Below are 27,500 nucleotides of genomic sequence, written 5' to 3' on the forward strand. Positions count from 1 at the left end.
TTAGTAACAGACTTAATGAAGACTCATTCCTGCTTAGTAACAGACTTAATGAAGACTCATTCCTGCTTAGTAACAGACTTAATAAAGACTCATTCCTGCTTAGTAACATACTTAATGAAGACCCATTCCTGCTTAGTAACAGACTTAATGAAGACTCATTCCTGCTTAGTAACAGACTTAATAAAGACTCATTCCTGCTTAGTAACATACTTAATGAAGACCCATTACTGCTTAGTAACAGACTTAATGAAGACTCATTCCTGCTTAGTAACAGACTTAATGAAGACTCATTCCTGCTTAGTAACAGACTTAATAAAGACTCATTCCTGCTTAGTAACATACTTAATGAAGACCCATTACTGCTTAGTAACATACTTAATGAAGACTCATTCCTGCTTAGTAACAGACTTAATAAAGACTCATTCCTGCTTAGTAACATACTTAATGAAGACCCATTACTGCTTAGTAACAGACTTAATGAAGACTCATTCCTGCTTAGTAACAGACTTAATGAAGACTCATTCCTGCTTAGTAACAGACTTAATGAAGACCCATTACTGCTTAGTAACAGACTTAATGAAGACTCATTCCTGCTTAGTAACAGACTTAATGAAGACTCATTCCTGCTTAGTAACAGACTTAATGAAGACCCATTACTGCTTAGTAATAGACTTAATGAAGACTCATTCCTGCTTAGTAACAGACTTAATGAAGACTCATTCCTGCTTAGTAACAGACTTAATGAAGACTCATTCCTGCTTAGTAACAGACTTAATAAAGACTCATTCCTGCTTAGTAACATACTTAATGAAGACCCATTACTGCTTAGTAACATACTTAATGAAGACTCATTCCTGCTTAGTAACAGACTTAATGAAGACTCATTCCTGCTTAGTAACAGACTTAATGAAGACCCATTACTGCTTAGTAACAGACTTAATGAAGACTCATTCCTGCTTAGTAACAGACTTAATGAAGACTCATTCCTGCTTAGTAACAGACTTAATGAAGACTCATTCCTGCTTAGTAACAGACACAGGATACAACTTTCCATCTTATAGTGTGTTTATCAGTGCTGCACAACATTCAGTGAAGGCCAATGTTGAACAATCATTGCAATATATATATATATATATATTTACATATATGTAGCAGGTAGATATACTTTTCAGTGGAAAACAGTACATATTTTAATATTTTTGAACTGCCCACACACATTACCAAATGGACCGTCTACAAACTCCACATACCAAAATGCTAAAATGAATTAGTGGTCTCCAGCAGTGCAGAAAATAAAATAATTGAAGTTGCCCTTTTTCATCAAGAGGGGCTTAGCTGAGCCCTTCTGAAACAGGAGGACGGCAGGGGGCACAGAGTAGAGAGCGTTAGCACAGGCGGGGGCACGGAGTAGAGAGCGTTAGCACAGGCGGGGGCACGGAGTAGAGAGCGTTAGGACAGGCGGGAGGCACGGAGTAGAGAGCGTTAGGACAGGCGGGGGGCACGGAGTAGAGAGCGTTAGCACAGGCGGGGGCACGGAGTAGAGAGCGTTAGGACAGGCGGGGGGCACGGAGTAGAGAGCGTTAGGACAGGCGGGGGGCACGGAGTAGAGAGCGTTAGGACAGGCGGGGGCACGGAGTAGAGAGCGTTAGGACAGGCGGGGGGCACGGAGTAGAGAGCGTTAGGACAGGCGGGGGGCACGGAGTAGAGAGCGTTAGCACAGGCGGGGGCACGGAGTAGAGAGCGTTAGCACAGGCGGGGGGCACGGAGTAGAGAGCGTTAGGACAGGCGGGGGGCACGGAGTAGAGAGCGTCAGCACAGGCGGGGGGCACGGAGTAGAGAGCGTCAGCACAGGCGGGGGGCACAGAGTAGAGAGCGTTAGCACAGGCGGGGGCACAGAGTAGAGAGCGTTAGCACAGGCGGGGGCACGGAGTAGAGAGCGTTAGGACAGGCGGGGGGCACGGAGTAGAGAGCGTTAGGACAGGCGGGGGGCACGGAGTAGAGAGCGTTAGGACAGGCGGGGGGCACGGAGTAGAGAGCGTTAGGACAGGCGGGGGGCACGGAGTAGAGAGCGTTAGGACAGGCGGGGGGCACGGAGTAGAGAGCGTTAGCACAGGCGGGGGGCACGGAGTAGAGAGCGTTAGGACAGGCGGGGGGCACGGAGTAGAGAGCGTTAGGACAGGCGGGGGGCACGGAGTAGAGAGCGTTAGGACAGGCGGGGGGCACGGAGTAGAGAGCGTTAGCACAGGCGGGGGGCACGGAGTAGAGAGCGTTAGCACAGGCGGGGGGCACGGAGTAGAGAGCGTTAGCACAGGCGGGGGGCACGGAGTAGAGAGCGTTAGGACAGGCGGGGGGCACGGAGTAGAGAGCGTTAGCACAGGCGGGGGAGTAGAGAGCGTTAGCACAGGCGGGGGCACGGAGTAGAGAGCGTTAGCACAGGCGGGGGGCACGGAGTAGAGAGCGTTAGGACAGGCGGGGGGCACGGAGTAGAGAGCGTTAGGACAGGCGGGGGCACGGAGTAGAGAGCGTTAGGACAGGCGGGGGGCACGGAGTAGAGAGCGTTAGCACAGGCGGGGGAGTAGAGAGCGTTAGCACAGGCGGGGGGCACGGAGTAGAGAGCGTTAGGACAGGCGGGGGCACGGAGTAGAGAGCGTTAGCACAGGCGGGGGGCACGGAGTAGAGAGCGTTATGACAGGCGGGGGCACGGAGTAGAGAGCGTTAGGACAGGCGGGGGGGCACGGAGTAGAGAGCGTTAGGACAGGCGGGCGGCACGGAGTAGAGAGCGTTAGCACAGGCGGGGGGCACGGAGTAGCACACATCCCAAATGCCTTCCTAATAGGGCTCTGATTAAAAGTAGTGCACTACAGTGTAAATAGTGTGCCGTTTAGCATCCTTAGAGGAGACAGTAATTCCAGCCTGGAGTGCCTCAGCCAACATCCAGCCTGGAGTGCCTCAGCCAACATCCAGCCTGGAGTGCCTCAGCCAACATCCAGCCTGGAGTGCCTCAGCCAACATCCAGCCTGGAGTGCCTCAGCCAACATCCAGCCTGGAGTGCCTCAGCCAACATCCAGCCTGGAGTGCCTCAGCCAACATCCAGCCTGGAGTGCCTCAGCCAACATCCAGCCCGGAGTGCCTCTCAGCCAAGACCCAGCCTGGAGTGCCTCAGCCAAGTCCCACCCTCGAGTGCCTCAGCCAACATCCAGCCTGGAGTGCCTCAGCCAACATCCAGTCTGGAGTGCCTCAGCCAACATCCAGTCTGGAGTGCCTCAGCCAACATCCAGTCTGGAGTGCCTCAGCCAACATCCAGTCTGGAGTGCCTCAGCCAACATCCAGTCTGGAGTGCCTCAGCCAACATCCAGTCTGGAGTGCCTCAGCCAACATCCAGTCTGGAGTGCCTCAGCCAACATCCAGTCTGGAGTGCCTCAGCCAACATCCAGTCTGGAGTGCCTCAGCCAACATCCAGTCTGGAGTGCCTCAGCCAACATCCAGTCTGGAGTGCCTCAGCCAACATCCAGCCTGGAGTGCCTCAGCCAACATCCAGCCCGGAGTGCCTCTCAGCCAAGACCCAGCCTGGAGTGCCTCAGCCAAGTCCCACCCTCGAGTGCCTCAGCCAACATCCAGCCTGGAGTGCCTCAGCCAACATCAGCCTGGAGTGCCTCAGCCAACATCAGCCTGGAGTGCCTCAGCCAACATCCAGCCTGGAGTGCCTCAGCCAACATCCAGCCCGGAGTGCCTCTCAGCCAAGACCCAGCCTGGAGTGCCTCAGCCAAGTCCCACCCTCGAGTGCCTCAGCCAACATCCAGCCTGGAGTGCCTCAGCCAACATCAGCCTGGAGTGCCTCAGCCAACATCAGCCTGGAGTGCCTCAGCCAACATCCAGCCTGGAGTGCCTCAGCCAACATCCAGCCTGGAGTGCCTCAGCCAAGACCCAGCCTGGAGTGCCTCAGCCAAGTCCCAGCCTGGAGTGCCTCAGCCAAGTCCCAGCCTGGAGTGCCTCAGCCAAGACCCAGCCTGGAGTGCCTCAGCGAAGACCCAGCCTGGAGTGCCTCAGCCAAGACCCAGCCTGGAGTGCCTCAGCCAAGACCCAGCCTGGAGTGCCTCAGCCAAGACCCAGCCTGGAGTGCCTCAGCCAAGACCCAGCCTGGAGTGCCTCAGCCAAGACCCAGCCTGGAGTGCCTCAGCCAAGACCCAGCCTGGAGTGCCTCAGCCAAGACCCAGCCTGGAGTGCCTCAGCCAAGACCCAGCCTGGAGTGCCTCAGCCAAGACCCAGCCTGGAGTGCCTCAGCCAAGACCCAGCCTGGAGTGCCTCAGCCAAGACCCAGCCTGGCGTGCCTCAGCCAAGACCCAGCCTGGAGTGCCTCAGCCAAGACCCAGCCTGGAGTGCCTCAGCCAAGACCCAGCCTGGAGTGCCTCAGCCAAGACCCAGCCTGGAGTGCCTCAGCCAACATCCATCCTGGAGTGCCTCAGCCAACATCCATCCTGGAGTGCCTCAGCCAAGACCCAGCCTGACGTGCCTCAGCCAAGACCCAGCCTGGAGTGCCTCAGCCAACATCCCTCCTGGAGTGCCTCAGCCAACATCCCTCCTGGAGTGCCTCAGCCAAGACCCAGCCTGGAGTGCCTCAGCCAAGACCCAGCCTGGAGTGCCTCAGCCAAGACCCATCCTGGAGTGCCTCAGCCAAGACCCATCCTGGAGTGCCTCAGCCAAGACCCAGCCTGGAGTGCCTCAGCCAAGACCCAGCCTGGAGTGCCTCTCAGCCAAGACCCAGCCTGGAGTGCCTCTCAGCCAAGACCCAGCCTGGAGTGCCTCTCAGCCAAGACCCAGCCTGGAGTGCCTCTCAGCCAAGACCCAGCCTGGAGTGCCTCTCAGCCAAGACCCAGCCTGGAGTGCCTCAGCCAAGACCCAGCCTGGAGTGCCTCAGCCAAGACCCATCCTGGAGTGCCTCAGCCAAGACCCAGCCTGGAGTGCCTCAGCCAAGACCCAGCCTGGAGTGCCTCAGCCAAGACCCATCCTGGAGTGCCTCAGCCAAGACCCATCCTTGAGTGCCTCAGCCAAGACCCAGCCTGGAGTGCCTCAGCCAAGACCCATCCTGGAGTGCCTCAGCCAAGACCCAGCCTGGAGTGCCTCACACACTGAAGAAATAAATCGATGTGCCTCTGTTCTCTCTGTTCCCAAGGCTGGATAAATAAATTGCTTTAGCCCAACCCCAGATCAGATTGGGGAGAGGTCAGAGTTAAGAAGATTAGGTAAATAAACATCTTTAGCCCGACCCCAGATCAGATTGGGGAGAGGCCAACGTTAAGAAGATTAGATAAATAAACATATTTTAAGGGCTGACCCTGGGTCTGTCAGAACGTAGAGAGAGAGAGAGTTAGAACGATTAGTGGCTCTTTGAGTTGCTCTTTAATTCTCCTCATTTAGAGGAGATTTCCACGCTATTCCCTATATAGTGTTCTACTACCTATAGGGCTCTGATCAAATGTAGTGCATTGTGTAGGGTATAGGGAACCATTTGAGATGCGATCCGAAATCACAGAGGAGGTGGCTTCCCAGACTTTTCTGCTTTTCGTCCTACATGTACATATTACCTCAATCAATCACCCCGACTACCTCGTATCCCCAGTACACTGACTCACTAGTGGCACTCCTTGTATATAGCCTCCTTATTGTTATTGTATTGTGTTATTTTACTGTGTTTAGTATCTTCTTTTTAGATCTATCTGTTACGGTTTTTCTTACTTTTTAACTGCGTTGTCGAGGAAGGGCTCGTAAAAGTAAACATTTCACGGTAAAGTATGCACTTGTATTCGGCGCACGCGATAAATATTATTTGATTTGATTTGATTTGAGGTGAGAGGCCCTTTCTCTTCACAGAGTCCTGTCTTTCTGTGGTTCAGTCCCAAATCGCACCATATGCCCTACATACTGCCCTACTTTTGGTCCAAAAAAGTGGAAGGTGCTGATGAGTGGTAACACACACACACACACACACACACACACACACACACACACACACACACACACACACACACACATTAGCAAGCCTTGCTATCTCTAACCCTAGCCTTGACATCTGTAGCTATCTCCTGATCTGCATATCTGCTGCGTATTGACCTTACGCTAACCCACTGCTACCTGTCATTTAGCTCGCTACTAGCATGGCCTAGCGTTAGCTCTACAAACTGTTATTGGTACCACTACATCACCCACACAACGGTTACATTTCTTCCTCTCTTCTATCCTCTCCGATCACTCTGCTGTAGATTTTCATTATTTTACTAACCTGAATTATTTCCTATAACGTCTAGACCTGCAGGATATCTATTTAACCCTGTATTACTTTCATTCATTTGCCTTCTCTCCTCTCTTTCTGTCTTTTTTTACTAACGCTCTCTCTCTCCCTCTCTCTCCAATCTCGTTTGCGTTCCAATTACCTTCAACTAGGTGGTACACCGATTAGAGGTAAGGATGATGGGAAATAAACGTGTTAAAAATTCACTCCATCCCTCCGTCACTTCAACCTCAACCTCCGTCAGCCTCTCTCTCTCTCGTTCCACCTCTCTTAACCTTCGACCTCTCCATCTGCCCTGTCCACTCTGCCCCTTTACCACCACTGCCAATGTGTCCACACAGTCTTCACACTGTCCAGCCCATTCTCTGTTTTCTGTTAGTGTGTCCATCTCCCTGTTCAAACAAATGAACTTGCAACGCTTTCCCAATCAGTTCAACGGAGGGGACCTTTACTTGCAGATGATTGTGAAACACTGGACAAGTAGCTACCTTGTGCATAAGCTTCTCCACACATTTTTAGTTAAAATTTAAACCCTCTTATAATCACTAGAGACCAAACTCCTTCCTCAGTCTCTGCTCCTAGCTGTAGGAGAGTGGTGTTATTTTAATTACAGGCCAGTCTCTGCTTCTAGCTGTAGGAGAGTGGTGTTATATTAATTACAGGCCAGTCTCTGCTCCTTAGCTGTAGGAGAGTGGTGTTATTTTAATTACAGGCCAGTCTCTGCTCCTTAGCTGTAGGAGAGTGGTGTTATTTTAATTACAGGCCAGTCTCTGCTCCTTAGCTGTAGGAGAGTGGTGTTATTTTAATTACAGGCCAGTCTCTGCTTCTAGCTGTAGGAGAGTGGTGTTATTTTAATTACAGGCCAGTCTCTGCTTCTAGCTGTAGGAGAGTGGTGTTATATTAATTACAGGCCAGTCTCTGCTCCTTAGCTGTAGGAGAGTGGTGTTATTTTAATTACAGGCCAGTCTCTGCCCCTAGCTGTAGGAGAGTGGTGTTATATTAATTACAGGCCAGTCTCTGCCCCTAGCTGTAGGAGAGTGGTGTTATTTTAATTACAGGCCAGTCTCTGCCCCTAGCTGTAGGAGAGTGGTGTTATTTTAATTACAGGCCAGTCTCTGCTCCTAGATGTAGGAGTGGTGTTATTTTAATTACAGGCCAGTCTCTGCCCCTAGCTGTAGGAGAGTGGTGTTATATTAATTACAGGCCAGTCTCTGCCCCTAGCTGTAGGAGAGTGGTGTTATATTAATTACAGGCCAGTCTCTGCCCCTAGCTGTAGGAGAGTGGTGTTATTTTAATTACAGGCCAGTCTCTGCTTCTAGCTGTAGGAGAGTAGTGTTAAATTAAGTACAGGCCAGTCTCTGCCCCTAGCTGTAGGAGAGTGGTGTTATTTTAATTACAGGCCAGTCTCTGCTCCTAGCTGTAGGAGAGTGGTGTTATTTTAATTACAGGCCAGTCTCTGCCCCTTAGCTGTAGGAGAGTGGTGTTATTTTAATTACAGGCCAGTCTCTGCTCCTAGCTGTAGGAGAGTGGTGTTATTTTAATTACAGGCCAGTCTCTGCTCCTTAGCTGTAGGAGTGGTGTTATTTTAATTACAGGCCAGTCTCTGCCCCTAGCTGTAGGAGAGTGGTGTTATTTTAATTACAGGCCAGTCTCTGCTTCTAGCTGTAGGAGAGTGGTGTTATATTAATTACAGGCCAGTCTCTGCTCCTTAGCTGTAGGAGAGTGGTGTTATTTTAATTACAGGCCAGTCTCTGCTCCTTAGCTGTAGGAGAGTGGTGTTATTTTAATTACAGGCCAGTCTCTGCTCCTAGCTGTAGGAGAGTGGTGTTATTTTAATTACAGGCCAGTCTCTGCCCCTTAGCTGTAGGAGAGTGGTGTTATTTTAATTACAGGCCAGTCTCTGCTCCTAGATGTAGGAGAGTGGTGTTATTTTAATTACAGGCCAGTCTCTGCCCCTAGCTGTAGGAGAGTGGTGTTATTTTAATTACAGGCCAGTCTCTGCTCCTAGCTGTAGGAGAGTGGTGTTATTTTAATTACAGGCCAGTCTCTGCCCCTTAGCTGTAGGAGAGTGGTGTTATTTTAATTACAGGCCAGTCTCTGCTCCTAGATGTAGGAGTGGTGTTATTTTAATTACAGGCCAGTCTCTGCCCCTAGCTGTAGGAGAGTGGTGTTATATTAAGTACAGGCCAGCCTTGCCCCCTGGTATAGGAGAGTGGTGTTATTGTAAGTACAGGCCAGCCTTGCCCCCTGGTATAGGAGAGTGGTGTTATATTAAGTACAGGCCAGCCTTGCCCCCTGGTATAGGAGAGTGGTGTTATTGTAAGTACAGGCCAGCCTTGCCCCCTGGTATAGGAGAGTGGTGTTATTGTAAGTACAGGCCAGCCTTGGCCCCTGGTATCAATGGACGACTTTGCCTGAATAAAAAATGTAGACTTGATTTCCATACGAGCACTACAGACCTCTGATTGAAATAGTTGTCTCTTCCTGGAGTGGAGATAGTGTTTCAGTCTATCTCTAGTGGTAATGATGGCTGTCTGATGATGGCTGTCTGATGATGGCTGTCTGGTGATGGATGTCTGATGGTGGCTGAATAGCACAGAACTCTGCATTAATAGCACTTTGAGTCAGGGTCCTGAAAGGCTACCTTATGTCCTGCTAGTATCCCTCACCAGACAGAGGCTGTTGAAAGATATAAATATCCTGCTAGCTGAGAGGTTGGTCTCTGGAGGAGATGATGCCATGGGGGCTGGTCTCTGGAGGAGATGATGTCATGGGGGCTGGTCTCTGGAGGAGATGATGTCATGGGGGCTGGTCTCTGGGGGAGATGATGCCATGGGGGCTGGTCTCTGGAGGAGATGATGCCATGGGTGCTGGTCTCTGGAGGAGATGATGCCATGGGGGCTGGTCTCTGGAGGAGATGATGCCATGGGGGTTGGTCTCTGGAGGAGATGCAGATTGACAATAGATAGATCAGTATGCCGGTACATGACTGAGCTGAATCAGGAAGAGATGAGGAAGGCGTGTGACGGATTTGAAGGATCACCGACGTTGTCATAACCTCTATTAGTTGGTGTCACACACACACACACACACACACACACACACACACACACACACACACACACACACACACACACACACACACACACACACACACACACACACACACACACACACACACACACACACACACACACACACACACACACACACGCACACACACACACACTTGTGTGTTTCTTTGGTTGATGCGGAACCTGTTTGGTACATTCATCCCATAATACATGACTGCGTTCCAAAATGTGTCCTGACATTGTAATCTCATTATTTGTCACCATCTGCAACCTGTACGGTGTCTGGTGTTACATCAATTCTTACAGTATTATTCTATAGATTATTACCTTGGGCTTTAAACAGGGTATTGTTACATGTCTAGATAGTACTGAACTCTGAAACAGTGTTGTATGTTAAGTATCATTAAAGTATGGATATAAATATGCAGAGACATATTTATTATTCTAACATGAAATTCAGGTAAGTCTGTCTGCTGCCACTGCTATTATTTTGCTGTGTTTGGTAATCAGCCAATCAGCCTTCTCCTGAGGTGCTGAAATTCTGTAATTCAGCAGAACTGAATAGAACTGAATAGAACTGAATAGAACTGAACAGAACTGAATAGAACTGAACAGAACTGAACTGAACAGAACTGAACAGAACTGAATAGAACTGAACAGAACTGAACAGAACTGAACTGAACAGAACTGAACAGAACTGAATAGAACTGAACAGAACTGAACAGAACTGAACTGACCAGAACTGACCAGAACTGACCAGAACTGAATAGAACTGAACATAACTCTATCTGCCTTTGTTTATCTCTACCACTTCTATTTCCTACTCCGCTGAGATGGTGATGACAGTAACTAGCTGTGTTGTTGTGACTGTACTTATTCAGCTGACCTGGCCTATTACCTGGCCTGTTACCTGAGCTGCTACCTGGGCTGTTACCTGAGCTGTTACATAGCCTGTTACATAGCCTGTTACCTGGCCTGTTACCTGGCCTGTTACCTGGGCTGTTATCTGGGCTGTTCCATGGGCTGTTACCTGGCCTGTTACCTGGCCTGTTACCTGGCCTGTTACCTGGGCTGTTACCTGGCCTGTTACCTGGCCTGTTACCTGGGCTGTTACCTGGCCTGTTACCTGGCCTGTTACCTGGCCTGTTACCTGGCCTGTTACCTGGCCTGTTACCTGAGCTGCTACCTGGGCTGTTACCTGAGCTGTTACATAGCCTGTTACCTGGCCTGTTACCTGGCCTGTTACCTGGGCTGTTATCTGGGCTGTTCCATGGGCTGTTACCTGGCCTGTTACCTGGCCTGTTACCTGGCCTGTTACCTGGGCTGTTACCTGGCCTGTTACCTGGCCTGTTACCTGGCCTGTTACCTGGGCTGTTACCTGGGCTGTTACCTGGCCTGTTACCTGGCCTGTTACCTGGCCTGTTACCTGGCCTGTTACCTGAGCTGCTACCTGGGCTGTTACCTGAGCTGTTACATAGCCTGTTACCTGGCCTGTTACCTGGCCTGTTACCTGGGCTGTTATCTGGGCTGTTCCATGGGCTGTTACCTGGCCTGTTACCTGGCCTGTTACCTGGCCTGTTACCTGGGCTGTTACCTGGCCTGTTACCTGGCCTGTTACCTGGCCTGTTACCTGGGCTGTTACCTGGGCTGTTACCTGGCCTGTTACCTGGCCTGTTACCTGGCCTGTTACCTGGCCTGTTACCTGGCCTGTTCCATGGGCTGTTCCATGGACTGTTCCATGGCCTGTTACCTGGCTTGTTACCTGGCTTGTTACCTGGGCTGTTACCTGGGCTGTTACCTGGGCTGTTACCTGGGCTGTTACCTGGGCTGTTACCTGGGCTGTTACCTGGCCTGTTACCTGGCCTGTTACCTGGGCTGTTACCTGGGCTGTTACCTGGACTGTTACCTGGGCTGTTACCTGGCCTGTTACCTGGCCTGTTACCTGGCCTGTTACCTGGCCTGTTACCTGGCCTGTTACCTGGCCTGTTACCTGGCCTGTTACCTGGCCTGTTACCTGGGCTGTTCCATGGGCTGTTCCATGGGCTGTTACCTGGGCTGTTACCTGGGCTGTTACCTGGGCTGTTACCTGGGCTGTTCCATGGGCTGTTACCTGGCCTGTTACCTGGCCTGTTACCTGGCCTGTTACCTGGGCTGTTACCTGGGCTGTTACCTGGCCTGTTACCTGGGCTGTTCCATGGGCTGTTCCATGGGCTGTTACCTGGGCTGTTACCTGGGCTGTTACCTGGGCTGTTACCTGGGCTGTTCCATGGGCTGTTACCTGGCCTGTTACCTGGCCTGTTACCTGGCCTGTTACCTGGGCTGTTACCTGGGCTGTTACCTGGCCTGTTACCTGGGCTGTTACCTGGGCTGTTACATAGCCTGTTACCTGGCCTGTTACCTGGCCTGTTACCTGGCCTGTTACCTGGGCTGTTACCTGGGCTGTTCCATGGACTGTTCCATGGCCTGTTACCTGGCTTGTTACCTGGCCTGTTACCTGGCCTGTTACCTGGGCTGTTACCTGGGCTGTTACCTGGCCTGTTACCTGGCCTGTTACCTGGGCTGTTACCTGGGCTGTTACCTGGGCTGTTACCTGGGATGTTACCTGGGCTGTTACCTGGGCTGTTACCTGGGATGTTACCTGGGCTGTTACCTGGGCTGTTACCTGGGCTGTTACCTGGGCTGTTACCTGGGATGTTACCTGGGCTGTTACCTGGCCTGTTACCTGGGCTGTTACCTGGGATGTTACCTGGGCTGTTACCTGGGCTGTTACCTGGGATGTTACCTGGGATGTTACCTGGGCTGTTACCTGGGATGTTACCTGGCCTGTTACCTGGCCTGTTACCTGGCCTGTTACCTGGGCTGTTACCTGGGCTGTTACCTGGGCTGTTACCTGGGCTGTTACCTGGGCTGTTACCTGGGCTGTTACCTGGCCTGTTACCTGGCCTGTTACCTGGGCTGTTACCTGGCCTGTTACCTGGCCTGTTACCTGGGCTGTTCCATGGGCTGTTACCTGGGCTGTTACCTGGGCTGTTACCTGGGCTGTTCCATGGGCTGTTACCTGGCCTGTTACCTGGCCTGTTACCTGGCCTGTTACCTGGGCTGTTACCTGGCCTGTTACCTGGGCTGTTACCTGGGCTGTTACCTGGGCTGTTACATGGCCTGTTACCTGGCCTGTTACCTGGCCTGTTACCTGGCCTGTTACCTGGGCTGTTACCTGGGCTGTTACCTGGGCTGTTCCATGGACTGTTCCATGGCCTGTTACCTGGCTTGTTACCTGGGCTGTTACCTGGCCTGTTACCTGGCCTGTTACCTGGGCTGTTACCTGGGCTGTTACCTGGGCTGTTACCTGGCCTGTTACCTGGGCTGTTACCTGGGCTGTTACCTGGGCTGTTACCTGGGCTGTTACCTGGGCTGTTACCTGGGCTGTTACCTGGGCTGTTACCTGGGCTGTTACCTGGGCTGTTACCTGGGATGTTACCTGGGCTGTTACCTGGGCTGTTACCTGGGATGTTACCTGGGCTGTTACCCGGGCTGTTACCCGGGATGTTACCTGGGATGTTACCTGGGCTGTTACCTGGCCTGTTACCTGGCCTGTTACCTGGGCTGTTACCTGGGCTGTTACCTGGGATGTTACCTGGGCTGTTACCTGGGCTGTTACCTGGCCTGTTACCTGGGCTGTTACCTGGGATGTTACCTGGGCTGTTACCTGGCCTGTTACCTGGGATGTTACCTGGGATGTTACCTGGGCTGTTACCTGGGATGTTACCTGGCCTGTTACCTGGCCTGTTACCTGGCCTGTTACCTGGGCTGTTACCTGGGCTGTTACCTGGGCTGTTACCTGGGCTGTTACCTGGGCTGTTACCTGGGCTGTTACCTGGCCTGTTACCTGGCCTGTTACCTGGGCTGTTACCTGGCCTGTTACCTGGCCTGTTACCTGGGCTGTTCCATGGGCTGTTACCTGGGCTGTTACCTGGGCTGTTACCTGGGCTGTTCCATGGGCTGTTACCTGGCCTGTTACCTGGCCTGTTACCTGGCCTGTTACCTGGGCTGTTACCTGGGCTGTTACCTGGCCTGTTACCTGGGCTGTTACCTGGGCTGTTACCTGGGCTGTTACATGGCCTGTTACCTGGCCTGTTACCTGGCCTGTTACCTGGCCTGTTACCTGGGCTGTTACCTGGGCTGTTACCTGGGCTGTTCCATGGACTGTTCCATGGCCTGTTACCTGGCTTGTTACCTGGGCTGTTACCTGGCCTGTTACCTGGGCTGTTACCTGGGCTGTTACCTGGGCTGTTACCTGGCCTGTTACCTGGCCTGTTACCTGGGCTGTTACCTGGGCTGTTACCTGGGCTGTTACCTGGGCTGTTACCTGGGCTGTTACCTGGGCTGTTACCTGGGCTGTTACCTGGGCTGTTACCTGGGCTGTTACCTGGGATGTTACCTGGGCTGTTACCTGGGCTGTTACCTGGGATGTTACCTGGGCTGTTACCCGGGCTGTTACCTGGGATGTTACCTGGGATGTTACCTGGGCTGTTACCTGGGCTGTTACCTGGCCTGTTACCTGGGATGTTACCTGGGCTGTTACCTGGGCTGTTACCTGGGCTGTTACCTGGGCTGTTACCTGGCCTGTTACCTGGCCTGTTACCTGTGTGTCTACATACTACAGTAGTTAGAGCAGAAACACTTTAACTTTCTGAGATGGAGACTACGTCTCAAAGTGTACCCTATTCCCTACGATGTGCATTGCTTTTGAATAGAGGACTACTGTACGGTACATAGTGCGCTATATTTGGAATAGGGTGCCATTTTAGGACTTACGCCGAGTCCCGGTGGTGATGGATAGCCTGGAAGTCAGTATTTATTTATTTGTATTTTTACCCCGTTTTCTCCCCAATTTTGTGGTATCCACTGTAACTAGTCAGATGGAACCAGCGTTTGATTGGCGCTCAGATGGAACCTGGGTTTGATTGGAGCTCAGATGGAACCAGGGTTTGATTGGAGCTCAGATTGAACCTGGGTTTGATTGGAGCTCAGATGGAACCTGGGTTTGATTGGAGCTCAGATGGAACCTGGGTTTGATTGGAGCTCAGATGGAACCAGGGTTTGATTGGAGCTCAGATGGAACCAGGGTTTGATTGGAGCTCAGATGGAACCAGGGTTTGATTGGAGCTCAGATGGAACCAGCGTTTGATTGGAGCTCAGAAGGAACCAGGGTTTGATTGGAGCTCAGATGGAACCAGGGTTTGATTGGAGCTCAGATGGAACCAGGGTTTGATTGGAGCTCAGATGGAACCAGGGTTTGATTGGAGCTCAGATGGAACCTGGGTTTGATTGGAGCTCAGATGGAACCAGGGTTTGATTGGAGCTCAGATGGAACCAGGGTTTGATTGGAGCTCAGATTGAACCAGGGTTTGATTGGAGCTCAGATGGAACCAGCGTTTGATTGGAGCTCAGATGGAACCAGGGTTTGATTGGAGCTCAGATGGAACCTGCGTTTTGATTGGAGCTCAGATAGAACCTGGGTTTTGATTGGAGCTCAGATAGAACCTGGGTTTTGATTGGAGCTCAGTAGTCAACAGGAATTAACCGTTGGAGGGTCCCATCTCACCTGGTGAGGAGGGCATCTCCCTCCACTGTTTGCAGCACCTGATTATCTCATGTTTGAAAGGTTAGACTCGGGGGGCGGAGCTAGCATGTTGGAGTGAACGGCTGCGTGTGAGAGGCTCCTGCAACTTTTTTGCGAAATAATCTAACTTACCCTACTTTATGATACTTTTTACAACAAACGTTTCTTTCTAATACAACATCGTAACTTTCTGTGTAAAAATGCCGAGTAATAAGCGACCAAAGGACAATAAATCCACATCGGAGGCCTACTCCACACCAAACAACGAGACAGACATGGCGGAAGGCACAGGCAACAACGTGACACTTAAAGAACTTACCCAGGCTTTGGGAGAACTACGTGTTGCTTTAGCTGAGGATCTTAAGGCTACTATTGCTGAACTGGACACCAAAATCGAGGGCACCATTCGAGCGGTCGCTTCGCAGGGCCAGAGTATTGTGGACCTTGAGAGGGCTTCTGAATTCAGCGCTGGTAGGATCGACGAGTTAGAGAAGCTGTGCTCGTCACTACAGGGTACTGTGCAGAGGCTTTCTGTGAAAGTGGTCGACCTGGAGGGCCGTTCCAGACGTAATAACCTTCGCGTTGTTGGTCTGGCAGAGGGGGTAGAGGCGGGCTCTCGCCCCACCGACTTCTTCGCCAAGCTATTGAAGGATGCAATGGGATCGGACGTTTTGGGTTCGGACCCCCAGCTGGACCGTGCACATCGCGCCCCTGTCCCAGTGCCTGGACCGGGTCAACGCCCTCGCCCAGTAATCATCTGTTGTCACAGTTTCAAGACCAAGGATCTTATCCTGCGCGAGGCCCGAATGAGGGGCAACCTGTTACATAAAGGGCACCCCTTCCGTGTCTATGATGATTATGCGCCCGATGTGGCAAAGGACCGTGGCGGCTACAGAGATGTCATGGCCAAACTCTACAAACTCCATCTTCGCCCAGCCTTGCTCTTCCCTGCAAGACTAAGAATTACCCCGCCCTCTGGTGAGAAGATGTGGCTCTCCTCGGTTTTGGACGCAGAGAAGTTTATCCGGGAACATACGCCAATCCCCCGTACAGGTTAGAGTGCCTTGTCATTGTGTGTTAGGGTCTGCTCATGGAATCGAATCCATACTAAACCATAACGGGTGAAACCGTATTGAACGGTCTCAACAAGGGCTGCCGAACATGCAAGATGCTGTGGAGGGCGGTCTTGGCTCTCAATTAAAGTCACTTTCATTCTGGCTGTGTTCAGAGCGATGCCTATTTAGGATGCCTTCCAGGTTTGATCATTGTCACTTTCGGATGAATATACTTATTACCCCCATTTTTTTTTGTTTCGTTATTTATTTTTTAATTCTTACATTTATTGTTATTACAATACCATTTATTTAAAGCTTGCAGGGGACTGGGGGTGATGGTGGGGAAGGGGCAGACACAGACACCTGGATAGCAGGTGGATGTTTTGTGCCGTTCTGCCTTTGATATAGCCGAGGGCCGCTCTCCCGATTAGATCCCTACCAGCCCTCTGTAGTGTCTAGGTAGGTGTGCGTACATATAATTATTATTTGTACTTTATAATTATTTTCTCTTAGCATGTTACTATTATGTATGTGTATATTTTAAATTAGTGTAGATTATTACTCTGGGGCATGAGTGTTTCTGTATGTATGGGTATGTATGTGTATATGCGCATATGTAGATATGTATGGGTGTGTGTGTGTGTATATGTATATTTTTAAATATATACCTTTATATGTATTTTTTGGGGATGTGTGTGTGTATGTGTTTGTATGTGTGTATGTGTATGTATGTATATATATGTGTGTATATGTATGTATGTATGTATATGTATATTTATATATATATATATGTATATGGGTAAGTATGTGTATGTGTGTGTATGTATACATGTATATATATAACCTTTTTATTTATTTATTTTCTGACTGGGGGATACGTTTAATTTAGAAAAATTCTTGTTTCCGATCTAACCCACAATATGTAAATGTACGGCTGTCTAAGTTGGTTGCTGATGGTTCATGTTTAGACCGGCAGTGCTTAGCAAAATAATCTTGTGATGCTATATCTTGCTTATCTCAGGGATAGATAGACCCAAGATGACGCTTAAGTGCGCAATATGTTTAGGTTGAAACTTATTCTCTTTAGGTTTATTAGATGCTAATTGGACACTTTATTCGCGGGAGCCTCCTCAGTTCATATGTTAGTAGAAGTTCTAGGATAGTGAGAGGTGAACGTACAGTTGGGATTTTATTTCTGTTTCACCTCTTGTTCGAGGTCGCGCCGTGCTTTTTTGGCATCGGCCAGACAATGTGTTTATTATTTTTATTTTTATTTTATTTTCTCTCCTATTTGTGTATGCCTGTTAAAGGTGGGTTGGGCGGGGGGGTAAATAGTGGGGAAAGTAGGGGAACAGGGTGGGAAGTAAAGGGGCTTGCAGGGGGGGAGGGGCTGGTTGGATACTGCTCGGGTGTAGCTGCTACATATGCTGATCGTGATGGTTTGGTGCGCTTTCTTACCTTTTTTATTGAGTTACAAGTTATGCAGGCCACCATAGGAACTACAAATGAGAGGGGGGCGGGGCTCACATTCACTTCCTGGAATGTCAGGGGCTTAAACGAACCAATTAAGAGAGGCAAGGTCCTAGCCCACTTGAAAGCACTCTCGTCTGATATTATATTTTTGCAAGAAACCCATCTGAAAAATAATGCTCACAGCAGACTTAAATGTAGGTGGGTGGGGCAAGTGTATCACTCTAACTTCTCTGCCAAAACGAGAGGCACAGCGATTCTGGTACGGAAAGGAATTCCCTTTCTACATAAAACCACTATTGTGGATAAAGAGGGTCGTTATGTGATCGTAATAGGAGAGATCCACTCTACTTCTGTAACTCTACTAAATATCTATGGGCCAAACATTGATAACCCCTCTTTTTTCAAAAGAGTCCTTGCCCTGATTCCAGATATCTCCCATACTAACCTGATCATTGGAGGGGACCTTAACTGCGTGCTAGACCAATATTTGGACAGATCCTCTACCCGGCGAACCCCCACCTCCTATTCAAGTGAATTCTTGAATACCTACATAAAGAATTCTAACTTATTGGATATATGGAGGATCACTAACCCTACGGGCAGGGAATACTCCTTTCACTCTCATGTTCACAATGTTTATACTCGAATTGACTACTTTTTGGTTGATGCTAAACTACTCCCCTATACCTGTAATGTGAAGTATCATGATATTATAATCTCGGACCACAGTCCACTCACCTTCTCCCTGAGATTGGGTGACATGGTACCAAACGAGAGGGTCTGGAGGTTAAATCCTCAGCTCCTCACAGAACCAACATTCTGTGAACATCTTAAAGACCAAATAACATTTTTCTTTGATACCAACGACAACACAGAGACTTCCCCAGCATTACTGTGGGAAACACTTAAGGCTTATTTGAGAGGCTGTATCATCTCCTATCAGACTGCCAGGAGTAGGCAAAACAAGGGAAAATTGGTAGTACTGGAGGGACAAATTCACTTACTGGATAGGGAGAATGCTAGACATCCATCTATGGAGAAACATAAAAAAATTACCTCTTTAAAATTTGAATATAATCAGACTCTCTCAGCTAAAATTGCTAAATCTTTTCTCTACGCCAAGCAAAAATATTTTGAGTTTGGTGACAAACCACACAAATTACTCGCCAGACAACTTCGAAAAATTGTGAGTGACCGAATGATTCACAAAGTTAAGTCTGCATCTGGGGAATTACTCTCTTCCCCCAAAGACATCAATGACAGATTCCGTCAGTTTTATGAGACTCTATATACATCTAAAGCCGATTCTAACCCCTTAATTATGCAAAACTTTTTGGATGACTGTAATCTTCCTGCCCTGAGCCAGGAAGATTCTAACTTCCTGAATAAGGAAATATCTCTTGAAGAAATTCGAGAAACAATCAAAACTCTAAAGAGTGGCAAGACCCCGGGCCCAGATGGATACCCGGGTGAATTCTATAAAACATTCAGCAACATGCTCTCTCCCTACCTGCACAAAATGTTGGTTCAGTCCAGAGAGGATGGAGCTCTTCCATCTACTTTGGAGGAAGCATTCATTACAGTTATACATAAGAAGGGTAAAGATCCGGAAGAGGTAGGGTCATACAGACCAATATCCCTCCTCAATACAGACCAAAAGATTTTAGCAAAAACCCTGGCTAACAGGCTTAGCACTTTAATTGGCAAACTGGTCCATTCGGACCAGACCGGTTATTACCGAACAGAAACTCATTCTTCAATCTCAGGCGCCTCTTCAACATTATGTATTCTCAGAGGTTACCAAACATGGACCTTGCCGTTGTATCTCTTGACGCCGAGAAGGCTTTTGACCAAGTTGAGTGGTCCTATCTATTCAAAGTCCTACATAAATTTAATATTGGAGATGGGTTCATAAATTGGATCCAGCTTTTATATAGGAACCCCTGTGCGAGAATACTCACTAACCAATCATTGTCGCCCCGATTTAACCTCTACAGAGGGACAAGGCAGGGTTGTGCGCTGTCGCCGATGCTCTTCGCCCTAATCATTGAACCTCTCGCTCAGACGATTAGATCTGATGCAGCAATACACGGCTATAATACTAAAGATACTCTAAATAAGATTTCCCTATACGCAGATGACATTCTCCTCTATGTAACAGAACCCCAAGCTAGTATTCCAGCTATTCTTGATGTGATTAATTTGTTTGGTACCTTCTCGGGATACAGAATAAATTGGAACAAGAGTGAATTAATGCCCATACGGTTACAAAACACCTCCTGGCTAGAACATCTTCCACTTAAGTTATCTTCAGAAAAATTTACCTATCTAGGAATTGTAGTTACCAAACAATATTCCTTACTATTTAAAGAGAATTTCCCCTCGCTGATGCAAAAACTAAAAACAAACATACAATTTTGGAGAACTCTCCCAATTTCTCTGCTCGGAAGAATTAATGCCATTAAAATGGTCTTCCTCCCACAACTGCTCTACCTATACCAGAACATCCCAGTATTCATACCTAAATCCTTTCATAAACAACTGGACTCAATTATCAATCCTTTCATCTGGGATTATAAAACACACAGGATAGGTAAAAAACACCTCTGCAAATCCAAGATGGAAGGAGGACTGTCTCTCCCAAATTTTATATTTTATTATTGGGCCGCTAACCTCCGTGCGGTTACGTTTTTGCTGGATGACGCACGTCCGTCACCCACCTGGCTTAGTATGGAGCGTGAGGAGTGTCACCCCTTCTCTATTGGTGCTGTGATTTTGTCGCCTGTCAATCTGGAGAGGTCACTTTATCGTAACAATCCTATTATACATAGCACAGTCCGAATCTGGAAGCAAATTAAAACCCACTTTGAGCTTAGACCAATGTCATTCATGCTCCCTGTTGCCAGGAACCCCTCCTTTGCCCCCTCCAACCTTGATAACACCTTTGAGCAATGGGGAGAGTTGGGGATAAGTACCATAGGGGATTTATATATAGAAGGGACCTTTGCTTCCTTTGAGTTGCTGAGGGAAACTTATAATCTTCCCAGAAATAACTTTTTCAGATACCTACAAATCAGAGACTATGTTAGGAAACACCTCCCAACATTTGGGAACGCTAAGCCTTCCATGTTTGACGGATGCATAAAAACATCCCCCACCTCAGACAAACTGATATCTCGTTTATATGACTCTTTTCAATCGGTTAGCACACCCTCTACAGAGGCCATTAAGGCAAAATGGGAGGAAGAACTAGGGACTGACATTTCGATGGCAGACTGGGAAGATAGCTTGGAGTATATCCACACCTGCTCCATTAACTCCAGACATCGGCTCATACAATTCAAGGTATTACACAGATTACACTATTCCAAAACCAAACTGCATAGGATATTTCCTGATACATCCCCTTTGTGTGATAAATGTCAGGCTGCACAGGGTACACTTCTCCACTGCTTTGCCCTATGCTCTAGCTTGCATGGTTACTGGTGTGGAATTTTTAGGATCCTCTCTGAAGTTCTGGAGACTTCAATTGACCCAGACCCGCTTCTGATAATCCTGGGAGTGTCTGATTCCCTAATCGGACTAACCAACCCCCAAAAACAACTCATCTCTTACAGTCTCATTTCGGCAAAAAAACTAATCTTGTTGTTCTGGAAAAAGAGGGAAGCGCCCACTACCAAATTATGGCTCAGCGAATTGGCAAACACTGTACACTTAGAAAGGATTAGATATATTCTGAACAATAAATTATTAACATTTGATCAGATCTGGCAGCCTTTCCTCTCTTACTTGGACCATTCGGCGCTGTGAATTTGTACTTTTTAACGCACTCTCCATTGTAATATTTTAATCCACCTCTGGGCAGCACGTGCTGGCACCGCCACCCGAGCAGCGGGGAGGGGTATAAGGGGAAGGGATAAGGGGGGGGGGGGGATAAAGGGGGGGAATAAGGGGGGGTGACACCCACCCTCTTTCTTTCTACCTGTCCTTGTTTTGTATGTCTTGTTTTGTAATAATTGTTTTGTACCCAGAACTCTGGATCTTTTTATTTCTGTCTGCTCTTTTATGTTTAGTTAAAAATTGTATACCTGCCTTTCATACCTATACACCATTCCTGTGTGTGTTCAATAAAAATATTTGAACGAAAGGTTAGACTCAGATATATGGCTTCTCTCAGAATAAACATATTTTTTAAAAGAGAGAGATGGGAAATGTAGACTTAACTGGACTCAGAGGGTGTGTGGAAGGAAGCATTAAAGTGGCACCATAGTCCACTCTGTATAAACTAGTCTTAACTATATCCTGATGGTCTTGTAGTCGTTGTAGCTTAGTCTAGCTTAGCGTTGCTAGCCTGGCGACTGTCGTCTGGGATGTAGCCTTAGCGACCGTTGCCTGGATATAAAGCCTAGCAAGAGCCCTGTATGAACTTACTGTGTTTTTGTCATGTCAGTTGTTTTCTTAGGCAGAAAAGGCAGAACTAGACGTGAATATGACGTCTTGAGGTGATTCATTGACCTTTGAGACATGGACTCGACAAGAGTGCCAGCTGTTTTTCCTGACTGGGCCAGACAGAGAGAGTTAAATATGTTGATTTTTGTGGGACACAGCTCACAACGCTCTTAAACCAGCCAAATCAGCTAAATGCTGATGTGTCGTCGTAGGCAAATTGTTATATAACAACTAGCGCCCTATTCATAACACTTTATCATGCGTACCGTAGAGAGAGAGGTGTTTGACTGTGATGCTCTCTGTCGAGGCGCTGTAGAGATAATTATAATGTTACTTCTTATGAAGTAAAAACCTCAGGAAGTCTACAGAAGAGAAAATACACTTACTAGACGGTGCAAACGTCTGTATTAGTCATATGATGAAAAATAGACGGTTCGGGGTCGTTGATCTAAGGTTGTGAAACAGTTTAAGAACGAAGGTCATCTGAACCTTCTCTTTCTTCTGGTAAATCCCAATCAGAAACCCTGTTAGATTTACTAGATGGTGTAGTCCTGAATAAACCCTGTTAGATTTACTAGATGGTTTAGTCCTGAATAAAACCTGTTAGATTTACTAGATGGTTTAGTCCTGAATAAACCCTGTTAGATTTACTTGATGGTTTAGTCCTGAATAAACCCTGCTAGATTTACTAGATGGTTTAGTCCTGAATAAACCCTGTTAGATTTACTAGATGGTGTAGTCCTGAATAAACCCTGTTAGATTTACTAGATGGTTTAGTCCTGAATAAACCCTGTTAGATTTACTAGATGGTTTAGTCCTGAATAAACCCTGTTAGATTTACTAGATGGTGTAGTCCTGAATAAACCCTGCTAGATTTACTTGATGGTTTAGTCCTGAATAAACCCTGTTAGATTTACTAGATGGTGTAGTCCTGAATAAACCCTGTTAGATTTACTAGATGGTTTAGTCCTGAATAAACCCTGTTAGATTTACTAGCTGGTTTAGTCCTGAATAAACCCTGTTAGATATACTAGATAGTGTGTAATCCTGAAATGGTCTTTATTGAAAAAAAATAGCACATCTAAGGTTGTCAAACTATTTTAGAAAATTAAGTCAAAATTATTTTTCAATGCCCACACTAGCATAATACTTAGAATTACAATCCCAACTCATTACGTTACTCTTGAGTATTTTGTGGTAGAGACATTGAGACAGAGCCCTTGTCTCTCCATGTCCCAGATGGTAACTGTGTTGTTAAACCCCTGCAGGAGCCCTACAGATTGAGAACAGTGAGGAGTCCGACCAGGGGAAGTATGAGTGTGTCGCCATGAACAGTGCTGGAACGCGCTACGCCGCCCCAGCCAACCTCTACGTGCGAGGTAAGGTCCTGCCGTTCATATTTCCCCTCCGTTCATCGCTACGTGTCTTCATTGGTCTTTATGTCCTCACCCTAAACAGCAATGTCATGTCTTTTTCCCCTGAATAACTCACCGTAACCTCATCCCACAGGAACTCTCTCTCTCTCTCTGTCTACCAGGTGCAGCCAAAACGTTTTCCACCTCCGTCTATAAAAACAGGCCAGGGCTTTTTTATTTTCACACTGTCTGTGGAAGGTTTTTAGTTCTCTCCTCTCCTCTCATTTTACATTGACATTTTAGTCATTTAGCAGATACTCTTATCCAGAGAGACTTACAGTGAGTGCATTCATCTTAAGATAGCTAGATGGGACAACCACATGTCATAGTCAGTACATTTTTCCTCAGTAAAGTAACTATCAGCAATGTCAGAGCTGGTAGGGGGGAAAAGTCAAGTGCGGGAATTACTTCTCTCCCTTCCTCTCCTTTCTTCTCTCCCCTCCTTTCTCCTCTTCCCTCCCCTCCTTTCCTCTCTCCTTTCTCCTCTTCCCTCCTTTCTCCTCTTCCCTCCCCTCCTTTCCTCTCTTCTTTCTTCTCTGTATCATAGTTGAGCTGGTACAGAGCCTGGTGGTTCAGAGTGAGGCCATTTTCTGTTATTGTTGTTGTGAGTGTGTGAAGAGACTGACAATACCATGCGTGTGCTGAGGATTTAGGTCAGGGTTAAGTCCAGGACCACAAGCCGCTGAGACTTTCTCAGGTACATGAAAGAAAGAAATGAAGAGAGAAATGTGCTGCCGTCTGTAATACTGGGAGAGCGAGAGGGAACGAGAGAGAAGGAGAGGTAGAGGGAAGGAGAGAGAGGTAGAGGGAAGGAGAGAGAGGTAGAGGGAAGGAGAGAGAGGTAGAGGGAAGGAGAGAGAGGTAGAGGGAAGGAGAGAGAGGTAGAGGGAAGGAGAGAGAGGTAGAGGGAAAGAGAGAGAGGTAGAGGGAAGGAGAGAGAGGTAGAGGGAAGGAGAGAGAGGTAGAGGGAAGGAGAGAGAGGTAGAGGGAAGGAGAGAGAGGTAGAGGGAAGGAGAGAGAGGTAGAGGGAAGGAGAGAGAGGTAGAGGGAAGGAGAGGTAGAGGGAAGGAGAGACTGACTGTCTCTATTACTTCAACATGTTCAACTCATGTAATTGTAATACATTTAAACCAGACTAGATAGACATAATACATACATATAATACATACAGATAGAGGTTTAAACCAGACTAGGTAGATATAGTTTTAAACCAGACTAGGTAGATAGAGGTTTAACCCAGACTAGGTAGATATAGGATATAGGTTTTCTAATGATCAGTTAGCCTTTTAAAATGATAAACTTGTATTAGCTAACACATTGTGCCATTGGAACACAGGAGTGATGGTTGCTGATAATGGGCCTCTGTACGCCTATGTAGATATTCCATTAAAAATCAGCCGTTTCCAGCTACAATAGTCATTTACAACATTAACAATGTCCACACTGTATTTCTGATCAATTTGATGTTATTTTAAAGGACAAGAAATGTGCTTTTCTTTCAAAAACAATAACATTTCTAAGTGACCCCAAACTTTTGAACGGTAGTGTGTGGGTGTGTGTCTGTCTGTGTGTCTGTCTGTATGTGTGGGTGTCTGTGTGTGGGTGTCTGTGTGTCTGTCTGTGTTTGGGTGGGTGTGTCTGTGTGTGGGTGTCTGTCTGTGTGTGTCTGTGTGTGTCTGTGTGTGTGTGTGTGTGTGTGTGTGTGTGTGTGTGTGTGTGTGTGTGTGTGTGTGTGTGTGTGTGTGTGTGTGTGTGTGTGTGTGTGTGTGTGTGTGTGTGTGTGTGTGTGTGTGTGTGTGTGTGTGTCTGTATGTGTCATGGTTGGCCGACTCTAGCAGAGGTCTGTGTGTGTGGGTATCTGTCTGTGTGTGTGTGTGGGTGTGTGTGTGTGTGTGTGTGTGTGTGTGTGTGTCTGTATGTGTCATGGTTGGCCGACTCTAGCAGAGGTCTGTGTGTGTGGGTATCTGTCTGTGTGTGTCTGTGTGTCTGTCTGTGTGTCTGTCTGTGTGTCTGTCTGTGTGTGTGTGTGTGTGTGTGTGTGTGTGTGTGTGTGTGTGTGTGTGTGTGTGTGTGTGTGTGTGTGTGTGTGTGTGTGTGTGTGTGTGTGTGTGTCTGTATGTGTCATGGTTGGCCGACTCTAGCAGAGGTGTGTCTGTGTGTGTGGGTATCTGTCTGTGTGTGTGTGGGTGTCTGTGTGTGTCTGTGTGTGTGTGTGTCTGTGTGTGTGTGTATGTGTGTGTCTGTATGTGTCATGGTTGGCCGACTCTAGCAGAGGTGTGTCTGTGTGTGTGGGTATCTGTCTGTGTGTGTGTGGGTGTCTGTGTGTGTGTGTGTGTGTGTGTGTGTGTGTGTGTGTGTGTGTGTGTGTGTGTGTGTGTGTGTGTGTGTGTGTGTGTGTGTGTGTGTGTGTGTGTGTGTGTGTGTGTGTGTGTCTGTATGTGTCATGGTTGGCCGACTCTAGCAGAGGTCTGTGTGTGTGGGTATCTGTCTGTGTGTCTGTCTGTGTGTCTGTCTGTGTGTGTGTGTGTCTGTCTGTCTGTCTGTCTGTGTGTGTGTGTGTGTGTGTGTGTGTGTGTGTGTGTGTGTGTGTGTGTCTGTATGTGTCATGGTTGGCCGACTCTAGCAGAGGTGTGTCTGTGTGTGTGGGTATCTGTCTGTGTGTGTGTGGGTGTCTGTGTGTGTGTGTGTCTGTGTGTGTGTGTGTGTGTGGGTATCTGTCTGTGTGTGTGTGGGTGTCTGTGTGTGTGTGTGTGTGTGTGTCTGTATGTGTCATGGTTGGCCGACTCGAGCAGAGGTGTTTGTTTTTCCATCAAGGTAATTACAGTGCCTTCAGAAATTATTCAAAATGGATTAAATAGATTTTTTTCTCTCCCATTCTCACACAGTCCCTTATAATGACCAAGTCAAAACATGTTTTTTAAAATGTTTACAAATGTATTGAAAATGAAATACAGAAATATCTAATTTACATAAGTATTTACACCCCTGAGTCAATACTTTATAGAATCAACTTTGGCAGCGATTACAGCTGAGAGTCTTTCTGGGTAAGTCTCTAAGAGCTTTCCACACATGGATTCTGTAACATTTGGCCATTTGTTCTTTACAAAATTCTTCAAGCTCTGTCAAATTGGTTGTTGATCTAGACAACTTTTTTCCTGTCATAGATTTTCAAGTAGATTTCAGTCAAAACTGTAACACGGCCACTCAGGAACATTCACTGTCTTCTTGGTAAGCAACTCCAGTGTAGATTTGGCCCTGTGTTATAGGTTATTGTCCTGCTTAAAGGTGAATTCATCTCCCAGTGTCTGGTGGAAAGCAGACTGAACCAGGTTTTCCTCTAGGATTTTGACTGTGCTTAGCTCCATTCTGTTTATTTTTCATCCTGAAAAACTCCCCAGTCCTTAACAATTACAAGCATACCCATAACATGATGCAGCCACCATAATGCTTGAAAATATGGAGAGTGGTACTCAGTAATGTGTTAAATGCTTTGCCACATTTTTTGCAGTGTTACTTTAGTGCCATGTTGCAAACAGGATGCATGTTTAGGAATATTTTATATTCTGTACAGGCTTCCTTCTTTTCACTCTGTCAATTAGATTAGTATTGTGGAGTAACTACAATGTTGTTGATCCATCCTCAGTTTTCTCCTATCACAATCAACTTTAAAGTCACAATTCACCTCATGTTGAAATCCCTGAGCAGTTTCCTTCCTCTCCGGACACCTGTATATTTGTAGTGACTGAGTGTATAGATACACCATCCAAAATGTAATTAATAACTTTACCATGCTCAAAGGGATAGTCAATATCTGTTCTTTTTTTTTTTCTTTTTTTTTTTTACCCATCTACCAATAGGTGCCATTTGCAAAGCATAAATGCAAAGCATTAGAAAACCTCCCTGGTCTTTATGGTTGAATCTGTGTTTGAAATTCACTGCTCGACTGAGGGACCTTACAGATAATTGTATGTGGGGTACAGAGACGAGGTAATCACTCAAAAATCATGTTAAACACTATTATTTCACACACAGCGAGTTCATGCAACTTATGTGACTTTTTTAGCACATTTTGACTCTGGAACTTATTTAGGCGTTTCATAACAAAGGTGCTGAATACTTATTGAC

The 27,500-nt window shown here is 47.6% G+C and overlaps 1 protein-coding gene across 1 annotated transcript in view; it reads left to right on the top strand.

Annotated features, from left to right (window-relative positions):
- The window catches only part of LOC129813543 (receptor-type tyrosine-protein phosphatase F-like), a 488,239-nt gene that overhangs the window by 302,994 nt on the left and 157,745 nt on the right, over positions 1-27,500 (top strand). Inside the window, exon 7 of the mRNA XM_055865838.1 lies at positions 23,229-23,339. Within this exon, the coding sequence (XP_055721813.1) occupies positions 23,229-23,339 (111 nt within the window). The remainder of the gene's footprint in view (positions 1-23,228; positions 23,340-27,500) is intronic.

Source organism: Salvelinus fontinalis, chromosome 17 (assembly GCF_029448725.1).
Source record: "Salvelinus fontinalis isolate EN_2023a chromosome 17, ASM2944872v1, whole genome shotgun sequence".
Classification (NCBI taxonomy): Eukaryota; Metazoa; Chordata; class Actinopteri; order Salmoniformes; family Salmonidae; genus Salvelinus; species Salvelinus fontinalis.